Below are 20,209 nucleotides of genomic sequence, written 5' to 3'. Positions count from 1 at the left end.
GTAAAGGGGTGCAGAGCCAGAGGTGGTTTTGTAGGCAAACATTAATGCCTTGAATGTTATGCAAGCAGCTATTGGTAGCCAGTGCAAATTGATAAACAGAGGTGTGACATGCGTTCTTTTCGGCTCATTAAAAATGTATCTTGCTACCGTGTTCTGGATTAATTGTAAAGGTTTGATAGAACTGGTTGGAAGACCTGCCAAGAGAGCATTGCAATAGTCCAGTCTGGACAGAACAAGAGCTTGAACAAGGAGTTGTGAAGCATGGTCAGGAAGAAAGGGCCTGATCTTCTTAATGTTGAATAAAGAAAATCTGCAGGACCGGGTAGTTTTAACGATGTGGTCTGAGAAAGTCAGCTGATCATCGATCATAACTCCAAGGTTTCTAGCTGTTTTTGAAGGAGTTATGGTTGATGTGCCTAACTGGATGGTGAAATTGTGATGAAGTGATGGGTTTGATGGAACCACAAGCAGTTCTGTCTTAGCCAGGTTGAGTTGAAGGAGATGGTCCTTCATCCAGCAAGAAATGTCTGTTAGACAAGCTGAGATGTGAGCAGCTATCGTCGGATCATCAGGATGCAATGAGAGGTAGAGTTGAGTGTCATCAGCATAGCAGTGATATGAAAAGCCATGTTTCTGAATAACAGAACCCAGTGATGCCATGTAGACAGAGAAGAGAAGTGGTCCAAGAACTGAGCCCTGAGGCACTCCAGTAGCTAGATGTTGCGACTTAGAACCCTCACCTCTCCAAGATACTTTGAAGGACCTATCTGAGAGATAAGACTCAAACCACTGGAATGCAGTTCCTGAGATGCCCTTTGCCAATAGGGTTGACAGGAGAATCTGGTGGTTAACTATGTCAAAATCAGCGGACAGATCCAGCAATATAAGCACTGAAGATTTGAAATTCGCTCAATTTATTTATTTATTTATTCATATTAATTTTTTACAAAGTATAATATAATATAAAAATATATGTATGATATTAAAATCATTCATGTAAAATTAAAAGTTATATATTTTTATAGATATAAGTATTTATAAATATTTTAATGTATCATTAAAATCACATTTATTTTTATTCTTATATATAATATGTAAATTTTAGGGCTGTTGCGATTCGTCGATTTTTTAAAAAATCATTGACTTCATTTTCCTTGCGTCAACTAACCGGCAGAATACCGGAAGTGGTGCATTTCACGGACGAGAATCCATAAAACACATTATTAGACTGTTTTCCAATGCTGCATGATATATTAAACTAGGGCTGGGCGGTATGTCGAGTTTGTACGATATATCGATATATTTTTTATAAGCGATACGGTATGAAGCAATACCGTTAATATCGAGTTTGATATGAGCGCATCAGAAACAATATCTAGGGAGGACATAGACGGAACTGCTGCTGAGAAAGTGCATAATACAATTTGTTCTAAACATGTGACAAGCTTTATATGAAGACTCGTAAAAAACTCGTAAGATATAGTAGCCTATAGTTTATAGTTTCATTTTAAAGCGGTTCGCGCTCGCCCCCCGTCAGATGCTCTGCGTGTGCCGCTGACAGAGATGCTGCTCACGCTGTTTAATGTGTTTGAGATGTGCTGTTTTCCTTAATGCACAACTTACATTTCACAGGCATATTCTCCACCTGTAACTGTTAAAAAAAGTAATGGAAATATTTCCATTTTGCTGTCAGAAGTGCATGAGCTTTTGCTTTGCGATTCTCCGCTAAACTTCACAGACTTCATTTAGAGCGAGTGCCAAACAGACAGAGCGCAATAACTCTGACTAAAATATTAATTTTGTATTTGTAGTTGGACAATAAATGTGACATATGTAGAATTTTAAACCTACAAGTGTATGTGTATGATAGCAATAACTGTAAAGTGTAATGGGGTAATCAAAATAGCCTTTTTACTTGATTAGTCTGTGCTTTTTTATTATTAAAAGTTTTAGTTCAGTAAATTTAACATGCTTTAAAAGGATTATTTGTGTTTTTAGATTGCAATGTTATAATGTTAGAATGTAATGTGATTTTAACCCTTTTTTTGCACATAATATATGCCTACATGCTTACATTCACTTTATTTGTTTAATCCAAATCCAAAATACCGAGATATATACCGTATACCGCAAATCAGCCAAAGAATACAGAGATATATACCGTATACCGCAAATCAGCCAAAAAATACCGAGATATATACCGTATACCGCAAACCAGCCAAAGAATACAGAGATATATACCGTATACCGCAAATCAGCCAAAAAATACCGAGATATATACCGTATACCGCAAACCAGCCCAAAAATACCGAGATATATACCGTATACCGCAAACCAGCCCAAAAATACCGAGATATATACCGTATACCGCAAATCAGCCAAAGAATACAGAGATATATACCTTATACCGCAAATCAGCCAAAGAATACAGCGATATATACCGTATACCGCAAATCAGCCAAAGAATACCGAGATATATACCGTATACCGCAAATCAGCCAAAGAATACAGAGATATATACCGTATACCGCAAATCAGCCAAAGAATACAGAGATATATACCGTATACCGCAAATCAGCCAAAGAATACAGAGATATATACCGTATACCGCAAATCAGCCAAAGAATACCGAGATATATACCGTATACCGCAAATCAGCCAAAGAATACAGAGATATATACCGTATACCGCAAATCAGCCAAAGAATACAGAGATATATACCGTATACCGCAAATCAGCCAAAGAATACCGAGATATATACCGTATACCGCAAATCAGCCAAAGAATACAGAGATATATACCGTATACCGCAAATCAGCCAAAGAATAGAGATATATACCGTATACCGCAAATCAGCCAAAGAATACAGAGATATATACCGTATACCGCAAATCAGCCAAAGAATACAGAGATATATACCGTATACCGCAAATCAGCCAAAAAATACCGAGATATATACCGTATACCGCAAACCAGCCAAAGAATACAGAGATATATACCGTATACCGCAAATCAGCCAAAAAATACCGAGATATATACCGTATACCGCAAACCAGCCCAAAAATACCGAGATATATACCGTATACCGCAAACCAGCCCAAAAATACCGAGATATATACCGTATACCGCAAATCAGCCAAAGAATACAGAGATATATACCTTATACCGCAAATCAGCCAAAGAATACAGCGATATATACCGTATACCGCAAATCAGCCAAAGAATACCGAGATATATACCGTATACCGCAAATCAGCCAAAGAATACAGAGATATATACCGTATACCGCAAATCAGCCAAAGAATACAGAGATATATACCGTATACCGCAAATCAGCCAAAGAATACAGAGATATATACCGTATACCGCAAATCAGCCAAAGAATACAGAGATATATACCGTATACCGCAAATCAGCCAAAGAATACCGAGATATATACCGTATACCGCAAATCAGCCAAAGAATACAGAGATATATACCGTATACCGCAAATCAGCCAAAAAATACAGAGATATATACCGTATACCGCAAACCAGCCAAAGAATACAGAGATATATACCGTATACCGCAAATCAGCCAAAGAATACCGAGATATGGATTTTTGCTCATATCGCCCAGCCCTGTATTAAACCCATTTAAAAATCATAATTAAGCATAATTGTGAATTCACAAACGCTATGATTTAATTAAATAATTATATGCGATGCAGTTCTAATACAGTATATGCGCTTTAATTATTTGCATGCGTTAAAGCACGTGCGTCTCACAGCGGCTCCGTTCACAGCAGCTCCACAGAAACTGTTATTATTTACATGAGGAGCGACTCATACTCATCTTTGCATGCTGTTGTGAGTTTGGGTTTATTATAACCTTCATCTGGGAACGCAATGTGCGCCATTTCATCAGATTTGTAAGGTAAATAATTTATAAATCTGCACAAACACAGGAGAATACATCGCGATTCAAAATAAAAGCTCAAACCCTCACTCTGAGTTTACAGGTTTTGATGTCCACATATTCATTTAATTACATATTTCTGTCCTAAAAAATGGCCAAATATGAAAGATTAAGTGGACATTTGAATTAAATAGTGCTTGGTCAATATTAAACAAGGATTGGATCGCGCAGTAATGTGTAAAAACAATCATCAGGCCGTAGGTGTCCCTGCAGGCCTTTGTTGTGATGCGTAATCTACATTAGCTCTATTGTTTATATTATATTATGTATTTGAACAGTTTTGTTCAATAAAACCATATGATTTCAGTGATTTGGACATTGAAGACTATTGCTTCTTGTACTCTGTGTTGCACTTTACTTTTGCTTTACAAAAGGATTTCATAGAAATTTGGATTTCATTTGGTTTAATAAAATATTTTTAAGTAAAATTGTTGATTTTTTGTGGGAAATTAATCGTTTAGATAATCGATTAATCAAAATAAAAATTAAAATGTCGTTAGTGGCAGCCCTAGTAAATTTATATATAATTTTATGTATTTATATTATTTAGTTATATATTTATAATAATTATATATCCATCATTTTTCATATAAATTTTAAATATGTAAAATTAAAATATTTATTTTATTACATATATTTTTATTAGATATTTATTACATATATCTGATTTATTAATTAATATAATTTCTTTTAAATATATGTAGCATGTTAAAATAATTTTTATATTTTAAATATATATATGCAGAAAGGGTTACAATATATAATTATATATTTATAATATATAATTTCTTTAGATTAGATTGTTTCAGACTCTTGCACATATTAAACTTGATCAGTGAAATCCTGTCCTTATTAGTGTTTGTGTGTATATATAATCTCTTGTGTTTATGAGTCAGTGTTTATGTAAGATCATCTGTCTTTAATCTAACATATGGCATATTTCCATATGAGAGATGTTTTGAGAGTTTGTCGGGGTTGAAACCAACCACATTTAATAACATTTAATAACGGCTTTTTAGTATCGTTTGAATCAACAACTTGATTTTATTTTATTTTTGTATTGTTTTTGCAAAACATTCTCCTGGGTTGCTAGGGTGTTGTGGATGGTTGTCATGGCATTGCTATGTAGGTGCTAAGGTGATGTGAGCATTAGAAAACTGCATTAATGAAAAAATAATCTGCTTTGTTTACATGTTAATTCCAGTGAATTGAGGTGTTTTGAAGCGACACACACACACAGTTCATCTGAGGAAAACAGCCGCAGTTTCCAGAGAGAGAGAGAGAGAGCCAACAATGATGCTTTTTCTCCATGAAGTTGCACAATGAGCGACCCAGATTTATTCAGATGCGGGTGGGAGTCGTGGGGAAGGCAGATCGCTACTTTAAGAGAAAACGGATACAGTTGTGTATAAAAGAGCCTCTTTGTGCGTCGTGTTCGGTCGGCCAAGGACAGCAGGTCAGAGGTCAGTTCTGTTTGTAGCCAATGAGATGCTGATCTTACACCTCAGAGTGCTGTGATGTCATTGTGATATCATCGAGAGGGGGCGGAGTCAGATGTAATGGATTCGTTACACAGGACTGTTCATACATATAGTGCTGTTTCATTCTACTAAACAAGATTTGCTTTTTTATTTTCTTAATGTGATTTTAATCTTATTAATACTAATAATTTTATTTTGTATCTCACTTTTATTGCTATATTTCACTGTTTTATTTTATGAGCAAAAAGTAAAAAAAATAAAAGAAATGATATAATGTTGTATAAAAAAGCTGAAATCATATATCATATAAGTAAAATACTGTGTATATTGTGAAACACAAAAATGAAACAATATATATATATTTTTTTATTATTTCTTGTGAATAAAGGTAATTTTATATACAAGTATTATACAAGTAAAAAATTATTTTATTTATGTAATATGATAATATATATATTTATATTTATGTACAAGTAAAAATGATTTATATACCAAAACATGTATATATGAAGTAAAATAAAAATGTATGTGAAATTAAAAATACATTATTTATATATATATATATATATATATATATATATATATATATATATATATATATATATATATATATATATATATATATGTGTGTATATGTTAATCAATAATAATAAAACTTATATTTAAATTGAAAAATATTAAAATTTACATTTCATAGACATATAAAATTCAATTAAATAAAATTAAATAATAGTAGTAAAATATGTATTATAAATTTAAAAAGTAGAAAAGTATCTACATATATAAATATACAATTTTATATATATATAGATATATATATATATATATATATATATATATATATATATATATATATATATATATATATATATATATATATATATATATATGTGTGTGTGTATATATGTGTGTGTGTGTGTGTGTATATTTATATATAGAGAGAGAGAGAGATTTTTTTTATTTTATATACAAGGGAAAAAAAATAATATTAAAGGTCTTATTGTAAACGGTCAAAATGCAGTATGTGCATTAACTAATGTTTCTGTCTGACGGCATGAATGCCTCTAACTCCGTCAGTTGTGTGTGAATGTGTTTTTGGGAATGGTTCAAACCCCGAGCACGGCATGAGAAAGAGACAGGAGCACAGATGGCAGGCACGAGACTGGCTCCCGATCCGCTCTGGGAAACACGCTCGGCTCAACAGCTCGGGATGCTTGGGCTGTCAGTCAGCGTCTGTATTTACTCTGCCGCCCGCTGGGCGTCTGAAAACTGCCACCCAGCACCTTCACAGGATCCTGGAGAGTGAGCCAAGATCAGCGACAGAGAGTGTGTTCATCCATGCTGCTCTTCAGTCAGCCTCACGCTCCCACAGAGCTACTGAACACACTTTCTGACTCACACACTCGTTATATGAAGCAGCTCAACTACAGCCAAGCTTCCCATCTGCAATTAGGGGGAAAATATTCAATTTGCACTCATTGTTATATAACAGATTTGGAAACGGCAGAATTTGACAATGTTTTGCTACAGAAACGCGTGAAATGTTGCACAGGGAATTGAGTCCGTGTTGATTTAGGTGAAATGCACTGGATGAAAGAGGGCATTCTGGGATGGAAAACGTCAGTGTTGACAGAAGGTTGTTTGGAAAAATTTACTTTGTCGTGTCGTTTTTAGTGTCATTAATATGCTATTTGTAGTTTTTATTCATATTTTGAATTAGTTTCTATTTTTATTTTTACTTTTAGCAGTTTTGTTGTTTTTAATTAATTTTAGACATTTTGTTGTTTTGACACTTTTTTTTAAATATGCATATACTTTTTATCAGTTTTTTTAATTAGGGAATTTTAGTCATTTTGTTTTATTTTTGTCTTTTTTTAAAATATGCATATATATATATAAGTAATTTATATTAATAATTTGAATTAGTTTTTATTTTATATTTTCCACTTTCATTTTACTTTACAAAATTTGTAATAATTTTGTGTTGTTTTTTTTCATTTTATTTATTTGTTTTGTATGTCTGTATATTTTTTTAATAATTTTATAATATTTTGAATTAGGTTTTATTTGTATATTTTCTGTTTTCATTTTTTGTTAACTTTAGTGCATTTTTGCAATTTCATGTTTTTTTAAGTCTATATAGTTTTACTTAGTTAATTTTTATTAATATTTTGAATTTGTTTGTATTTTTATATTTTGTTTTTATTTTTAGTTGGGTTTTTGATGTTTTTTAAAAATGTTTATATATTTTTTATTTTATTTTATTAATCTATATTTTAAATTAGTTTTAACTTTTCTGTTTAATTTTAGTAATTTCGTTGTTATATTTTTGTCATTGTGTATATATTTATTAATTCATTTTTTAATAAATTTTTAAAATTCCATTTTTATTTTTAGTAGTTTGCTTATATAGTTTTTTTTTATTATTAATTTAGCACTTCTGCTTAAACTGAATGAGAAATGTTGCTTTTGCAACTAGCTGAAATAATAGCTGTTATAAAACATTTTAATAAAATATCTTTAATTTCAGTTAGCATTATTTTTTGTCAAGTAATGCAAATGTTTTTTTAATGTTTTGTTTAGTTTCACTTGACATTAATAACCCAGGCTACTAGAAAAGCTTCACTCTGTGGTGGAGTTAGTGTTGCAACCACAACACATGCATTCAGATCGTTTGTGTAACTGGTTCTGTCTGTGTCTCAGTCATTCTGACAGACGAGGAGGTGCAGAGGAAGAAGGATCTGATCCTGAAGAGGAAGGAGGAGGAGGCGGCGCGGGAGGCGCGGAAACCTCGTCTGAGTGAGGAGCAGATGCAGATCATCAACACACTGGTGGAGGCACATCACAAGACCTACGACGACTCCTACTCCGACTTCGTCAGATTCAGGGTCAGTCCCGCTTGCTTCTAACTCCTTCCTAAAGTCTCTTCTGCTCAACAAAGCTATTTGATCAAAAATACTGAAATATTGTGAAATATTTTTAGAATTTCAAACAGCTGTTTTCTATGTGAATATCTATTAAACTGAAATTTATTGCTGTGATCTGCAGCTGTATTTTCAGCATCATTACTCCAGGCCTCAGTGTCACATGATCTTCAGAAATCATTCTAATATACTGATTTACTGCTCAAAAAACATTTCTGGGTTAATGTAGTTACTGAAGACTCTCCTTTTACAGTCATTTCATTAACGAGCAGAATTCGGGCTTGAGTTCTCCTCGTGAAACCTGAGTTTTATAAGTGTATTTATTTCTGATGTGCGTTGTGTTCTCTAATGGAGACTCAGTTCTGAACACATCCTGTGGATTTCCTCTCTAAGAGTTTGTGTAATAGTTTGTAATATCAGGTGTTTTGTGTTTAGCCTCCGGTCCGTGAGGGTCCAGTCACCCGCAGCGCCAGTCGAGCCGCGTCTCTTCACTCGCTGTCTGACGCCTCGTCAGATTCATTCAACCATTCACCAGGTAACACACACACCCCGTATTTTTGATATATTGTTTTTTAAGTAAGCCAGGCTTCATGTCTTAAGGCAAGACACCTCAGGTGAACAGGGTAAAAATGCAATGATCTCACCATACTTCCTCAATTGATTAATCACAGTACATTAAGACAATTATAAGTTTGCATTATCTAATTAAATATGCACTATGTTGCATGCATTTCAAGAAAATAAATCTGAAAGTTGGATAAAGCCAGGTTCAAAATTATTGTTTGATTTTGCTGACATACTAGAGTTTAAAGGATTTTAAGGGGACTTTTGGACTTTTTATCACTCCATAAATACTGTCAACAGACAGAAAAAAAACTAATTTTTGCCGTATTTGTAGGAATAAAATGTTATATAAATCAGTGTAAATCATTTATAAGGAAACCCCTCAGTAAAAACCTTCAGATTATAGAGAGGAATAAAAATGTTAAATTTGGTGTATTTAAGTGCTGCTGAAGTGGAGAAAAAAATAATTTTGAGAAAACAACCTTATATATATTATATATTGAATCTACAGACACGCATAGATGAAGTACAATGATAAAATCAGTGAATGATATGAACTAACCCCTCAGTAAAAACCTTCAGAATATAGAAAGGAATTAAAAAGAAGATTTGGTGTATGTAAGTGCTGCTGAAGTAAATATGCATTGTAATTAAAATCTACAGATGCATATAGATAAAGTGCAATTATATACTCGGTGAGGGATACATGAACAAACCCCTCAGTAAAAACCTTCAGAATATAGAGAGGAATAAAACTGTTAAGTTCTCTTTCATAGGTTCACTTGACGCTGCGTAGCTTTGACGCATTGGGAACACCCTCCTAGGCCCTCCGTGAATCCGCGCCTGGGGTTCGGATGTTGAGCTCGAGGCGATGGAGAGATAGCAGACGGGCCTCACCCTTTCTCTCCCTTTCTCACCCGAGCCAGCGTGCGCGGATTCGCGGGACTTCTCTTATGATTGTTATGCTCTAGCTAAACGATTTCTTCCGGGCTAGAAAAATCTTTGTACACCGCGGCGTCTCCCACCTAGTGACCAGGAAGCGCGGCCTACTCAGAGCTTATAGACGTGCTGGTGCGCGCCTCAGGGAAGCCCTCTATTGATTGACCCCACGACCCCGCAAATCCCAGTTGTCTAAACTCGACGAGCGGTTTCTGAGCGGCCTAATTCGGCATTTACAAATTACATAGCGCTCGTTTTGCTGCTTTTATATTGTAAAAACCCCCCAAAAAACAGGGATTGGTCTGCCAACCCTGCCAGTGTTCCAGGGCACAGCGGTCTCCAGCGAGCGCCTCTCTTAGTCTCTTCTGCCCGGAAACATAGCGGAACTGAGAGGCTCACCACTAGGGCTGTGCGATTTGGGGAAAAATATCAAATAGCAATTTTTTTTTTTTTTTTGGACAGATATTGCGATTTGATTTGCGATTTTAAATTTGCTAAGTCAAGCTTCAGCTCAATATTGTCAATAATGTGCAGCACAGTATGAATATTGTTACCCTGCTGACAAAACTAACAAAAAACAGTAGAAACCATCACAGAAATTCTTATAGTTTCCATAAAAACCATTACAATTCCCATTATAACCCTTAAATACATTACATTTTCTATTGTGGGGTTTTTTGGGGGGGGGGGGGTTCTGCAGGGAAGATTATAATGGTATTACTACTTTTACAGAATTACTGAATTTCACAGGAGCAAGCTACAGAAACAATAACTGTAAGGACATTCTCCAATCAGAAACCGTGGGTGGACAGAACAATCCGTGCTGCGGTTAACACACGCACTGCCGCTTACAATGAGGCTCTTCTGACCGGGAATATGAGCGAGTACAAAGCATCGTGCTATGCTCTCCGACGCGCAGTAAGAGCCGCCAAACACCAATATAAAGAGAGAATTGAGTCTCATTTCCAGCTCAATGACTCTCGACGGATGTGGCAGGGACTGAGGACCATCTGTGCCTTTGGAAACAAATCCTCCGCGGAGGTGAGAGCAGATCCGTTGCTGGCCGACGAGTTAAACACCTTCTTCGACCGCTTCGATTGCAACGGCGGCGGCGCGTCTCTGCCGTCCAGCGCGTCAGGAAGCAGCTCGCTGGTTTGTTCACTTCCATCTTTAATGAGTCCCTTGCTACCTCCGTGGTTCCCACCTCATTCAAAAAATCCATCATTATCCCTGTGCCAAAGAACAATAAACCCTCTTGCCTGAATGACTATCGCCCAGTTGCCCTCACATCTATAGTCATGAAGGTTTTTGAGAGACTTGTAAAGAGCCACATTTGCTCCTCCATCCCTGATACTCTGGACCCTCTTCAGTTTGCCTATCGCCCAAACAGATCCACTGACGATGCCATCTCTCACGTCCTCCACTCTTCCCTCACACACTTGAACAGCAACAATGGGAATTATGTAAGGCTGCTATTCATTGACTATAGCTCAGCTTTCAACACTATAGTCCCCATCAAGCTGGCCTCTAAACTCACAGACCTCGGCCTAAACTCCTCACTCTGTGACTGGATTCAAGACTTCCTCACCGGCAGACCTCAAGTGGTGAAAGTTGGCCAGTTCACCTCAAACTCCATCACTCTGAACGTAGGAGCCCCACAGGGCTGTGTCCTGAGTCCCCGCTCTACTCTCTCTACACGCATGACTGCGCGTCCTCTCACAGCTCCACATCTATTGTCAAATTCGCTGATGATACTGTGGTTCTGGGCCTCATCTCCAACAACGATGAGACCGCATACTTGGACGAGGTAGAGAGACTCACATCATGGTGCCAGGACAACTGTCTCTCTCTGAATGTGAGCAAAACTAAAGAGCTGATCATGGACTTCAGGAAGAGACAGCAGCAGCCCTACACTCCTCTTATGATCCAGTGGGACACCTGTGCACATTCCTCTTATTACTATTTAAGTCAACAACATACTGACCTGCACATTTATATTTATATTTTTTATCATTTTATTTTATTTTTTCTACTTTTCTTTTTCTTAATATTTGTATACTTTATAATTGCACTGTCCTTGGAGCGGACCTGACCTACATTTCACTGCTGGTTATACTCTGTATAATTGTGTATGTGACAAATAAAAATCTTGAATCTTGAAAGATTTGTTTATTTGTTATAAATAAAGAACTGTATTTCTTGAGTCAATTATTAAAGTATTACATGTTACACGGGCTGATTTATTCATTTGTAAGTATTTGGGATCTTAAGAACAAGTGGGAAATGTGCTGAATGTTTCATTTCATCCAAGTGAAATTGGCAAGCAGTTAGACTTAATTTACATTCGTTTTAAATGCGGAGCCAGGCGCGAGTTGACACAGGTTGCATGCGTGCGTCAGGCCTCATCCATTTTGCCAGATGCGCTCGTGAGAGACTTGCAGAACCGGGCACGAGACCATGAGTATAAAAGAGCATTACGAGACAGGCTGCATGTAAACCGCTCGTCCGTGAGACGCAGGAGACGCACAGCGTGGGGCAGAGCGGAGCGAGTATGAGAAGCATTCAGAGACACGGGCTGTGTGTGCGGTCTTTGGGGAGATAAAATGTGTAAGATAATGTTCATGTAGCCCACTAATAAAATGTATCTTTTATTCTCCAGTACTGAAAGCAGAACCGTTAAGGGAGCTCTTGATATGCGTTGCGACGCAGCTCTTGCAAATTACCTTTTCTGTTCGTTGTCTGTCATTTCGAAGCTGAAGTTACATACGTTTTTCTTTAGTTTTAATTTGCCTAACTTTCGATCTGACCCTTTTTAAATGGTGGGCGTTTACGCAGTTGGCTGATCGGGGAGAACGGAGGTGCACTCACTCTATTGGTTAGTAAGATCGCCACTCAAGGCTGGCAGTCATGCATATGCTCTGGAACCGAGTAATATCGCGTCCACATCGCAGGCTTTGCGATTAGCAAATCGCAACGTCTCAAATCGCGATTTCGATTAATCGCACAGCCCTACTCACCACTCATCTCTAGAGCAGCTGGTTCGGCTGTATCTCCTGCTGGTCCTCCACTCCAGGGCACCGAGCTAGCAGCTCTAAGCACACCAGAGACCAGTTTTGAGAGACTGGTTCCCTTAGCAGACCATTGGCAGTGTGGAAACTACTGCCAGATTTGTCTACATGTGTCCTGTGCACTGTAGAAGCAGTTTGGCGCTTCGTCGCCACTTTCATCGGGTTTTCTCCCACACTGTGGGCCCCGATCAGGCTCTGGTAATCGAACAAGGGAGTTCCTGAAGTTTGCTTTGGGGCAAAGCGTACCATTTCGGCGAGTGTTGTCAGGTCTCCTCTCGCTACAGAGAGTCTTTGAGGCCTCCGCTCGCCAGAGCTCTGCTAGGGCTGTTATGTGAGTGGTAGGTAAGCAATTTCGCTGGCTTACGAGGTGCATGGTCTTCACCTCTCAGCATTTGGGCACACTCTACCGGGAGTGTGGTTTCCTCTCAAGTTCCCTTTAGAGTAGTCCCCCTAGAGGATATTTGCATAGTGGCAGGATGTTCCTCTCCACTTTTATCAGGATCTTGACATGGCCAGATCTTCGGCCAGACATCTTCGGGCCAGATACGGCAGCGCTTTAGCTTGGCGTGTTTGGTATATCGTTCCCAATGTGTTAAAGATACGCAGCGTCGAGTGAACCTATGAAAGAGAACGTCTCGGGTTACTTGCGTAACCCATGTTCTCTGAGTAGGGAACGAGATGCTGCGTCCGCTGCCAAGCTCCTCGCGCTGCCGTCAAGTGGCCTTTTTTGGCAGAGAATCTGAGGAGCAGATGGCACGTGCGCCAGTATAAGGATGGTGATGTAAGAACGTCTGGGACGGCATCTGTGCCATCAGCCACTGAATTGGCGTGATTCTATAAGAACTTCAGACAATCGGCACACCCAGAGGGCGTTCACAATGCATCATAGATACGCAGCGTCTCGTTCCCTACTCAGAGAACATGGGTTACGCAAGTAACCCAAGACGTTCTGCCTGTAGTGTCTTGTCTTTGCTTCTCAAGTAAATCTATCTTGTTTTAAAAATGTTTAGATACTAGGAGCTGTCCCAACAATTAATCGCATCCAAAATAAAAGTTTTTGTGTACATAATATATGTGTGTGTGTACTGTCCATTTATGATGTATATATAAATGCATACACATACAGTATATATTTCAAAAATATTTACATGTGTATATTTATATTCATATAATTTATATTATATATAAATATATTTAAAATATAAACACAGCTTATATATATCAATGTTGAAACATACATGCATGTGTGTGCAAGTACATATACATAATAAATATACACAGCACACACACATATATTATGTAAACAAAAACTTTTATTTTGGATGCAATTAATCGTTTGACAGCACTATTAGATACTTTTACTTTAAAAACAAGACAAAAATTATTAGGAAAAAATCAATTTTTTACATTGTTGAAGTCTCTAAAAATCTGTTCAACAAAAAAACACCATAAAATCATCAAATTATTTGCACAAACTATAACTCATCAAGCACCACACATATGGTCACTCTTCTCTGACTGAGGAATCTTCACCTACTTGAAAATATGCTGAATACATATCTGATAATGCAAATATCATGCACCTTATGCAAATGCAAAATATGATGCATTTCCGTTTCTGATTCTGGTATATGTGCTGTGTGTGACGTATCGCATCGTGTCTCTGTAGAGTCTGTGGACACTAAGCTGAACTTCAGTAATCTGCTGATGATGTATCAGGACAGCAGCGGCAGTCCAGACTCCAACGAGGAGGACAACTCGCGCCTGTCCATGTTACCGCACCTCGCCGACCTCGTCAGCTACAGCATCCAGAAAGTCATCGGATTCGCCAAGATGATCCCTGGATTCAGGTGAGACTCTGCTCTCTTTCTTTTGACCTGGTCGTCTGCACCGCAGCTCATTCTGTCCAAATAACGTCTCATTAGCCAGGAATTGAGTGTTTGTGTTTTCCTCTCACAATTCAGTTTAACTATGCATGTAAATGTTAATAATTATGAAATACAATATTTGATGAAACTTAAAATTTAAAAAAAACTTACATTTAGTCATTTAGCTGACACTTTTATCCAAAGCGACTTACAAATGAGGACAATAGAAGCAATCAAAATCAACAAAACAGCAATGATATGCAAGTGCTGTAATAAGTCTCAGTTAGCTTAACACAGCACACATAGCAAGGTTTTTTAAAATTATATAATAAATGAAAAGAAAACCAATTGAATAGAAAAAGAATAGAGCAAGCTAGTGTTAAAGGCCTTTTTTGCTTTTGTTAATTGTGTAATAAATAAATAAATAATTAGAAAAGCTAAAGTAAATTCAAAAATTTAAGAAAACTACTAAACTAATGAAAATTACAGATGTATTAAAAATACAAATAAAATAAACTCGCAACATCAAAACAATAAAAAAAAAAATTCATTAATTGGAATAAAGCTGAAATCAAATATAAATATTTAATGAAACTGAAAATTGAATGAAATTTTTACCATGGCATCTAACTTGAGTTTAAATTAAATTTTTATTTAATTTAATTTTTTAATGAAATAAAAATTTTTAAACAATTATTAAAACTGAAATAAATATAAATTAAAACTAAATAAAAAACTAATAAAAAAAGTTTAAACTAAAATGAAAACTGAAAATATCAAAACAATTACAGATAGATTTCATTTGTTGAAATAAAGCTGAAATAAAATATAAATATTTGATGCAAATTAACATTTAAAAAACTTGAATGAACATTTAAAATGTTGCCATAGCAAATATCCTAAGTTGACTCAAATTGAAATAGAAATTAAAATAAATTCAAACTAAATTTAAATATAAAAAATTAGAAAAGCAAACTAAATGTGAACTAAAATGAAAACTGGAAATATCAAAAAGCTCATTCTAAATAAGAATTAATAGTATATAAATAATATCAAGATAGCACTGTATCTAAGCAGTTAAATGTGGATGGATGGTTTTATTTACTCAGCAAAGCTGTTAATGTTGGACGCTCGTTCAGATCATCACACAGCCCTTTCTGGAGAAGAGTCTGGAGGATGTGTGTGATCTTCAGTCCAAGAGGATTCAGAGCTATAAATAAATCATCTTCTGTGCTGCTGGATCTCAATCAAACCTTAAAGATCTTCCACTGATTTAGCAGACGCTTTTACTCGTTTCATCTGAATTAAACCCATGAACCTGGCGTTAGTAGAGCTGTGCTCCACTGTCTGAACTGCAAATCAGTGTTATATTAGTATCTTTGATATACTATTATAGGTATTATGAGTTTTAATGTTTATATTTTCTGTTTTCATGTAATGTCAAAGTTTTAGTAATTAGCAATTGTTGTCATTTATTTTTTTTAATGTCTATATATTGAACTTATTTTAGTAAATCAACTTCAACTAAATGGAAATCAGAAATGTTGCCTTGGAGACTTGCTAAAATATAAAAAATTTACTTATTTTATTTCAGTTAATGTTAATTTTATTTCAATGAATCAAAACATTATTTTTTTCAAATGTCTACATACATTTAGTACTTTAAATTAAACTAAACAAAAAATTACATTTTATTTCAGTTAATATCTATTTCAATTAATGTTTTCTTTTTTAAAATAACTATATACATTTTTCATTCTTTTTTTTTTTAGTACTTCAAATGAAACGAACCAAAACGAGAAATTTGATTTAATTTAATGTTAATTTCAGTTAATGAAAAAATTTTTTTTCCTTTTGTTATTTCAGTTTAATTTATTTTCATGCTTCAAATGAAACTAGATGTACATTTTTATTTCATTTAACATTTATTTTCAGGTAACAAAACTATATATTATTTTTATATATTTTTCAATATGTCTATATTTTACTACTTAAGGAGAAATATCTTGCTGTTTTATGTGTCAGTGTATGCAAACCTGCCTGATGTTCATGAAGCTGGTGTGTGTGTGTGTGTGTGTGTGTGGTTTCTCTCAGGGACCTGACGGCAGAAGATCAGATCGCTCTGCTGAAGTCCAGCGCTATCGAGATCATTATGCTGCGCTCCAATCAGTCCTTCAGTCTGGAGGATATGAGCTGGAGCTGCGGAGGACCGGACTTCAAATACTGTGTCAATGACGTCACCAAGGGTGAGACACACACACACACACACACACACACACACACACTCACACGGACACACACACACACACATACACACATGGACACACACACACACACACACAGACGCATGCAAACGCTCTGACCTGTGTGTGTGTGTGTATAGCGGGTCACACTCTGGAGCTGCTGGAGCCGCTGGTGAAGTTTCAAGTGGGTCTGAAGAAGCTGAACATGCATGAAGAGGAACACGTGCTGCTCATGGCCATCTGCCTGCTGTCTCCAGGTGTGTGTTTGTGTTTGTTTTTCACATGCATCTGCACATGCACCGCTGGAGTTTTGGAAAAAAAACTGTATTTTGTACCTCAACTTCACTACTTACCCTTATTCTTAAAAATACTTTACTGTTAAAAATAATAATTTCCCAAAAATGAAACTTAAAATTAAATTAAACTAAGCTAAAATAAAAAATTAATAAAAAAAAAATTAATATTAGAAAAATATAAAATAAATAATAAAAGTTTGAACATTTTACAACCTGGACATTTTAGAAAATTATTCCATAAATTATTTACATAAAAATGAAAAAAAGTGTATTGACACATTAAAAATAAATATAAATGAATTAGAAACGTTTCTTATCATGATGTTTCTAGAGCAGGGATTCTCAATGGTTTTTGACTCTTAAAACAAAGTATGATTAACATCTGGATTTTATGTTCTTAAGCATTTTAAATTACTTTATGATTATTTTAAATATTAATAGTGATCATATTAATTATATTACTTGGAAGTTGGTTGAGAATCATGAAAGCATCTGCTAATTAAATTAATTTGATTATTTGTTCTGTAGAATTCAGCATTTTAATTGTCAATTTAATTAGGTTTGTTTTAATATATTAATATTCATTATATTAATAATAATATTAAATTCAGTCTTCATTTGTTAGCGCTGTTGAATAAAGGCATCTGCTAAATGAATTAATCTTGACTCATTTTAATGAAGTTAATTAGAATTATTTTAATATATTAATATATAAATTTCATTTTCATTTGTAATGTTAAAATAATATCTGTTAAATCTGTTTGTAATCTTGTAAAAATTTAATAAAATTGTATCTGCTAAATTAATTAGTTTAAATTTTCTCCTGTAGATTGTTTGGCATTTTAATGAATTTAATTGGGATTAGTTTGATATTTATATTAAAGATATTAATAATATATGAAATTAAATTTGATATTCATTTGCAAGTGCCATTGAATAAAAGCATCTTCTAAATTAATTCATGTTAATCAGTTCAAAATAAGTTATTCTCATTAGGATTATCTCAAAATATTAATATTAATTAGATTAAGTTAGATTAATTAGATTTGTTTAGCATTTGAATTAGGAATATCTCAATATATTAATTTTAAATTCAATTTTCATTTGCAAGTGCTGTTGAATAAAAGTATCTGCTAATTTAATTCATTTAATTGTTTAGCATTTCAATTAGGAATACATTCATATTAAATATGAATAATAATATGTGTGACCCTGGAGCACAAAAGCAGTCGTATGTCGCTGGGGTATATTTGTAGCAATAGCCAACGATACATTGTATGGGTCAAAATTATACATTTTTATTTTATGCCAAAAATCATTAGGATATTAAGTAAAAATCATGTTCCATGAAGATATTTAGTAAATTTCCTATCGTAAATATATGAAAACTTAATTTTTGATTAGTAATATGCATAGCTAAGAACTTCATTTGAACAACTTTAAAGGAGATTTTCTCAATATTTAGATTTTTTTGCTCCCTCAGATTCCAGATTTTCAAATAGTTGTATCTCAGCCTAATATTGTCCAAACCATACATCAATGGAAAGATTATTTATTCAGCTTCCAGATGATGAAAAATGAAAGAAATTGACCCTTATGACTGGTTTTGTGCTCCAGAGTCACATATTAAGTGATTTTCAATTCATCTTTGGAAGCTGAGGTGAAGCTGTTAACATGATTCTTATAATTTTGTACTAGTTCTTTTCTACACTAGTCAACATATGAAGTGGATCAAGTTGTCTTAGGACAACTTTGATGAAATTTTTTATCCACTTCAAATGTTGACTACTATAGTTAACTTTGCATCTTTTGTTAGTGAATCAAAGCATTTACGGTATGAATGCACGGCTCTGTTCTCTGCAGATCGGCCCGGTGTTCAGGACCACGCTCGGGTCGAGGCGCTGCAGGATCACCTGTGTGACATCCTGCAGGCATACATCCGGATCCATCACCCCGGCGGCCGTCTGATTTACGCCAAGATGATCCAGAAGCTGGCGGACCTGCGCAGCCTCAACGAGGAGCACTCCAAGCAGTACCGCTCGCTGTCCTTCCAGCCCGAGCACAGCATGCAGCTGACGCCGCTGGTGCTGGAGGTGTTCGGCAGCGAGGTGTCCTAGCGTCCGAGAGCCCCCCGGCAGCTGACGGGACACCGCTAGAGCGTCACCCGTCACGCCCCGGGGGGTTACAGCAATGCGCACGCGAGCGAGGGCGAACGGTGCACAGGTCTGGATAACGTCTCGGGATTCCTGCTTTTAAGCTACGGGGGATTCCCGAAAGGAATGTATTAATAATGTACGGATAGAACGATGCATATAAACTAATATTTATATTTAAGAGCGAGAGAGAGAGCGAGAGAGAGAGAGAGAGAGAGAGAGAGTGGTTTGTATTAAATGAAAAGGTATGGCCAAGTGATCCTCTGTTGTAATAGGATTAGCAGGCTCTTTTAGTTCATGTGCGTAGATGTGTGTGTGTGTGTGTGTGTGTGTGTGTGTGTGTGTGTGTGATGTACACAAGTTGACATTAAATTGAAATGCAATTCATTTGTGCTCTGTTCCAAAATCTAGTGAGCACCCTACGTAGGCGGCATTGCAAGGCATCATATGTGACTCTAGAGCACAGTAAAAAGTAGCACAGGTATATCTGTAGCAATAGACAACAATACATTGTATGGGTCAAAATTATACATCTTTCTTTTATGCCAAAAATCTTTAATATTAAGTAAAGATCATGTTCCATGAAGATATTTTGTAAGCTTCCTACCGTAAATATATCAAAACTGAATTTTTGATTAGTAATATGCATTGCTAAGAATTTTATTTGAACAACTTTAAAGGAGATTTTCTCAATATTTTAATTTTTTTGCACCCTC

General features: G+C 35.5%; 1 protein-coding gene across 2 annotated transcripts in view; it reads left to right on the top strand.

Moving 5' to 3' along the window:
• The window catches only part of LOC306859654 (vitamin D3 receptor A), a 54,678-nt gene extending 35,046 nt beyond the window's left edge, over nt 1-19,632 (top strand). Inside the window, exons 4-9 of one of the 2 annotated variants that reach the window (XM_079400798.1) lie at nt 8,142-8,326; nt 8,798-8,897; nt 14,603-14,783; nt 16,896-17,047; nt 17,185-17,301; nt 19,204-19,632. In XM_079400798.1, the coding sequence (XP_079256924.1) occupies nt 8,142-8,326; nt 8,798-8,897; nt 14,603-14,783; nt 16,896-17,047; nt 17,185-17,301; nt 19,204-19,457 (989 nt within the window). In that variant the 3' untranslated portion in view covers nt 19,458-19,632. The remainder of the gene's footprint in view (nt 1-8,141; nt 8,327-8,797; nt 8,898-14,602; nt 14,784-16,895; nt 17,048-17,184; nt 17,302-19,203) is intronic. The other variant, XM_079400799.1, reaches the window with a different exon arrangement.
• Nucleotides 19,633-20,209: the final 577 nt, after the last annotated feature.

Source organism: Barbus barbus (genome assembly GCF_936440315.1).
Source record: "Barbus barbus genome assembly, chromosome: 40".
NCBI lineage: Eukaryota > Metazoa > Chordata > Actinopteri > Cypriniformes > Cyprinidae > Barbus > Barbus barbus.
Note: the sequence above shows the minus strand (reverse complement) of the source record. Positions and strands in the feature narration are given on the sequence as shown.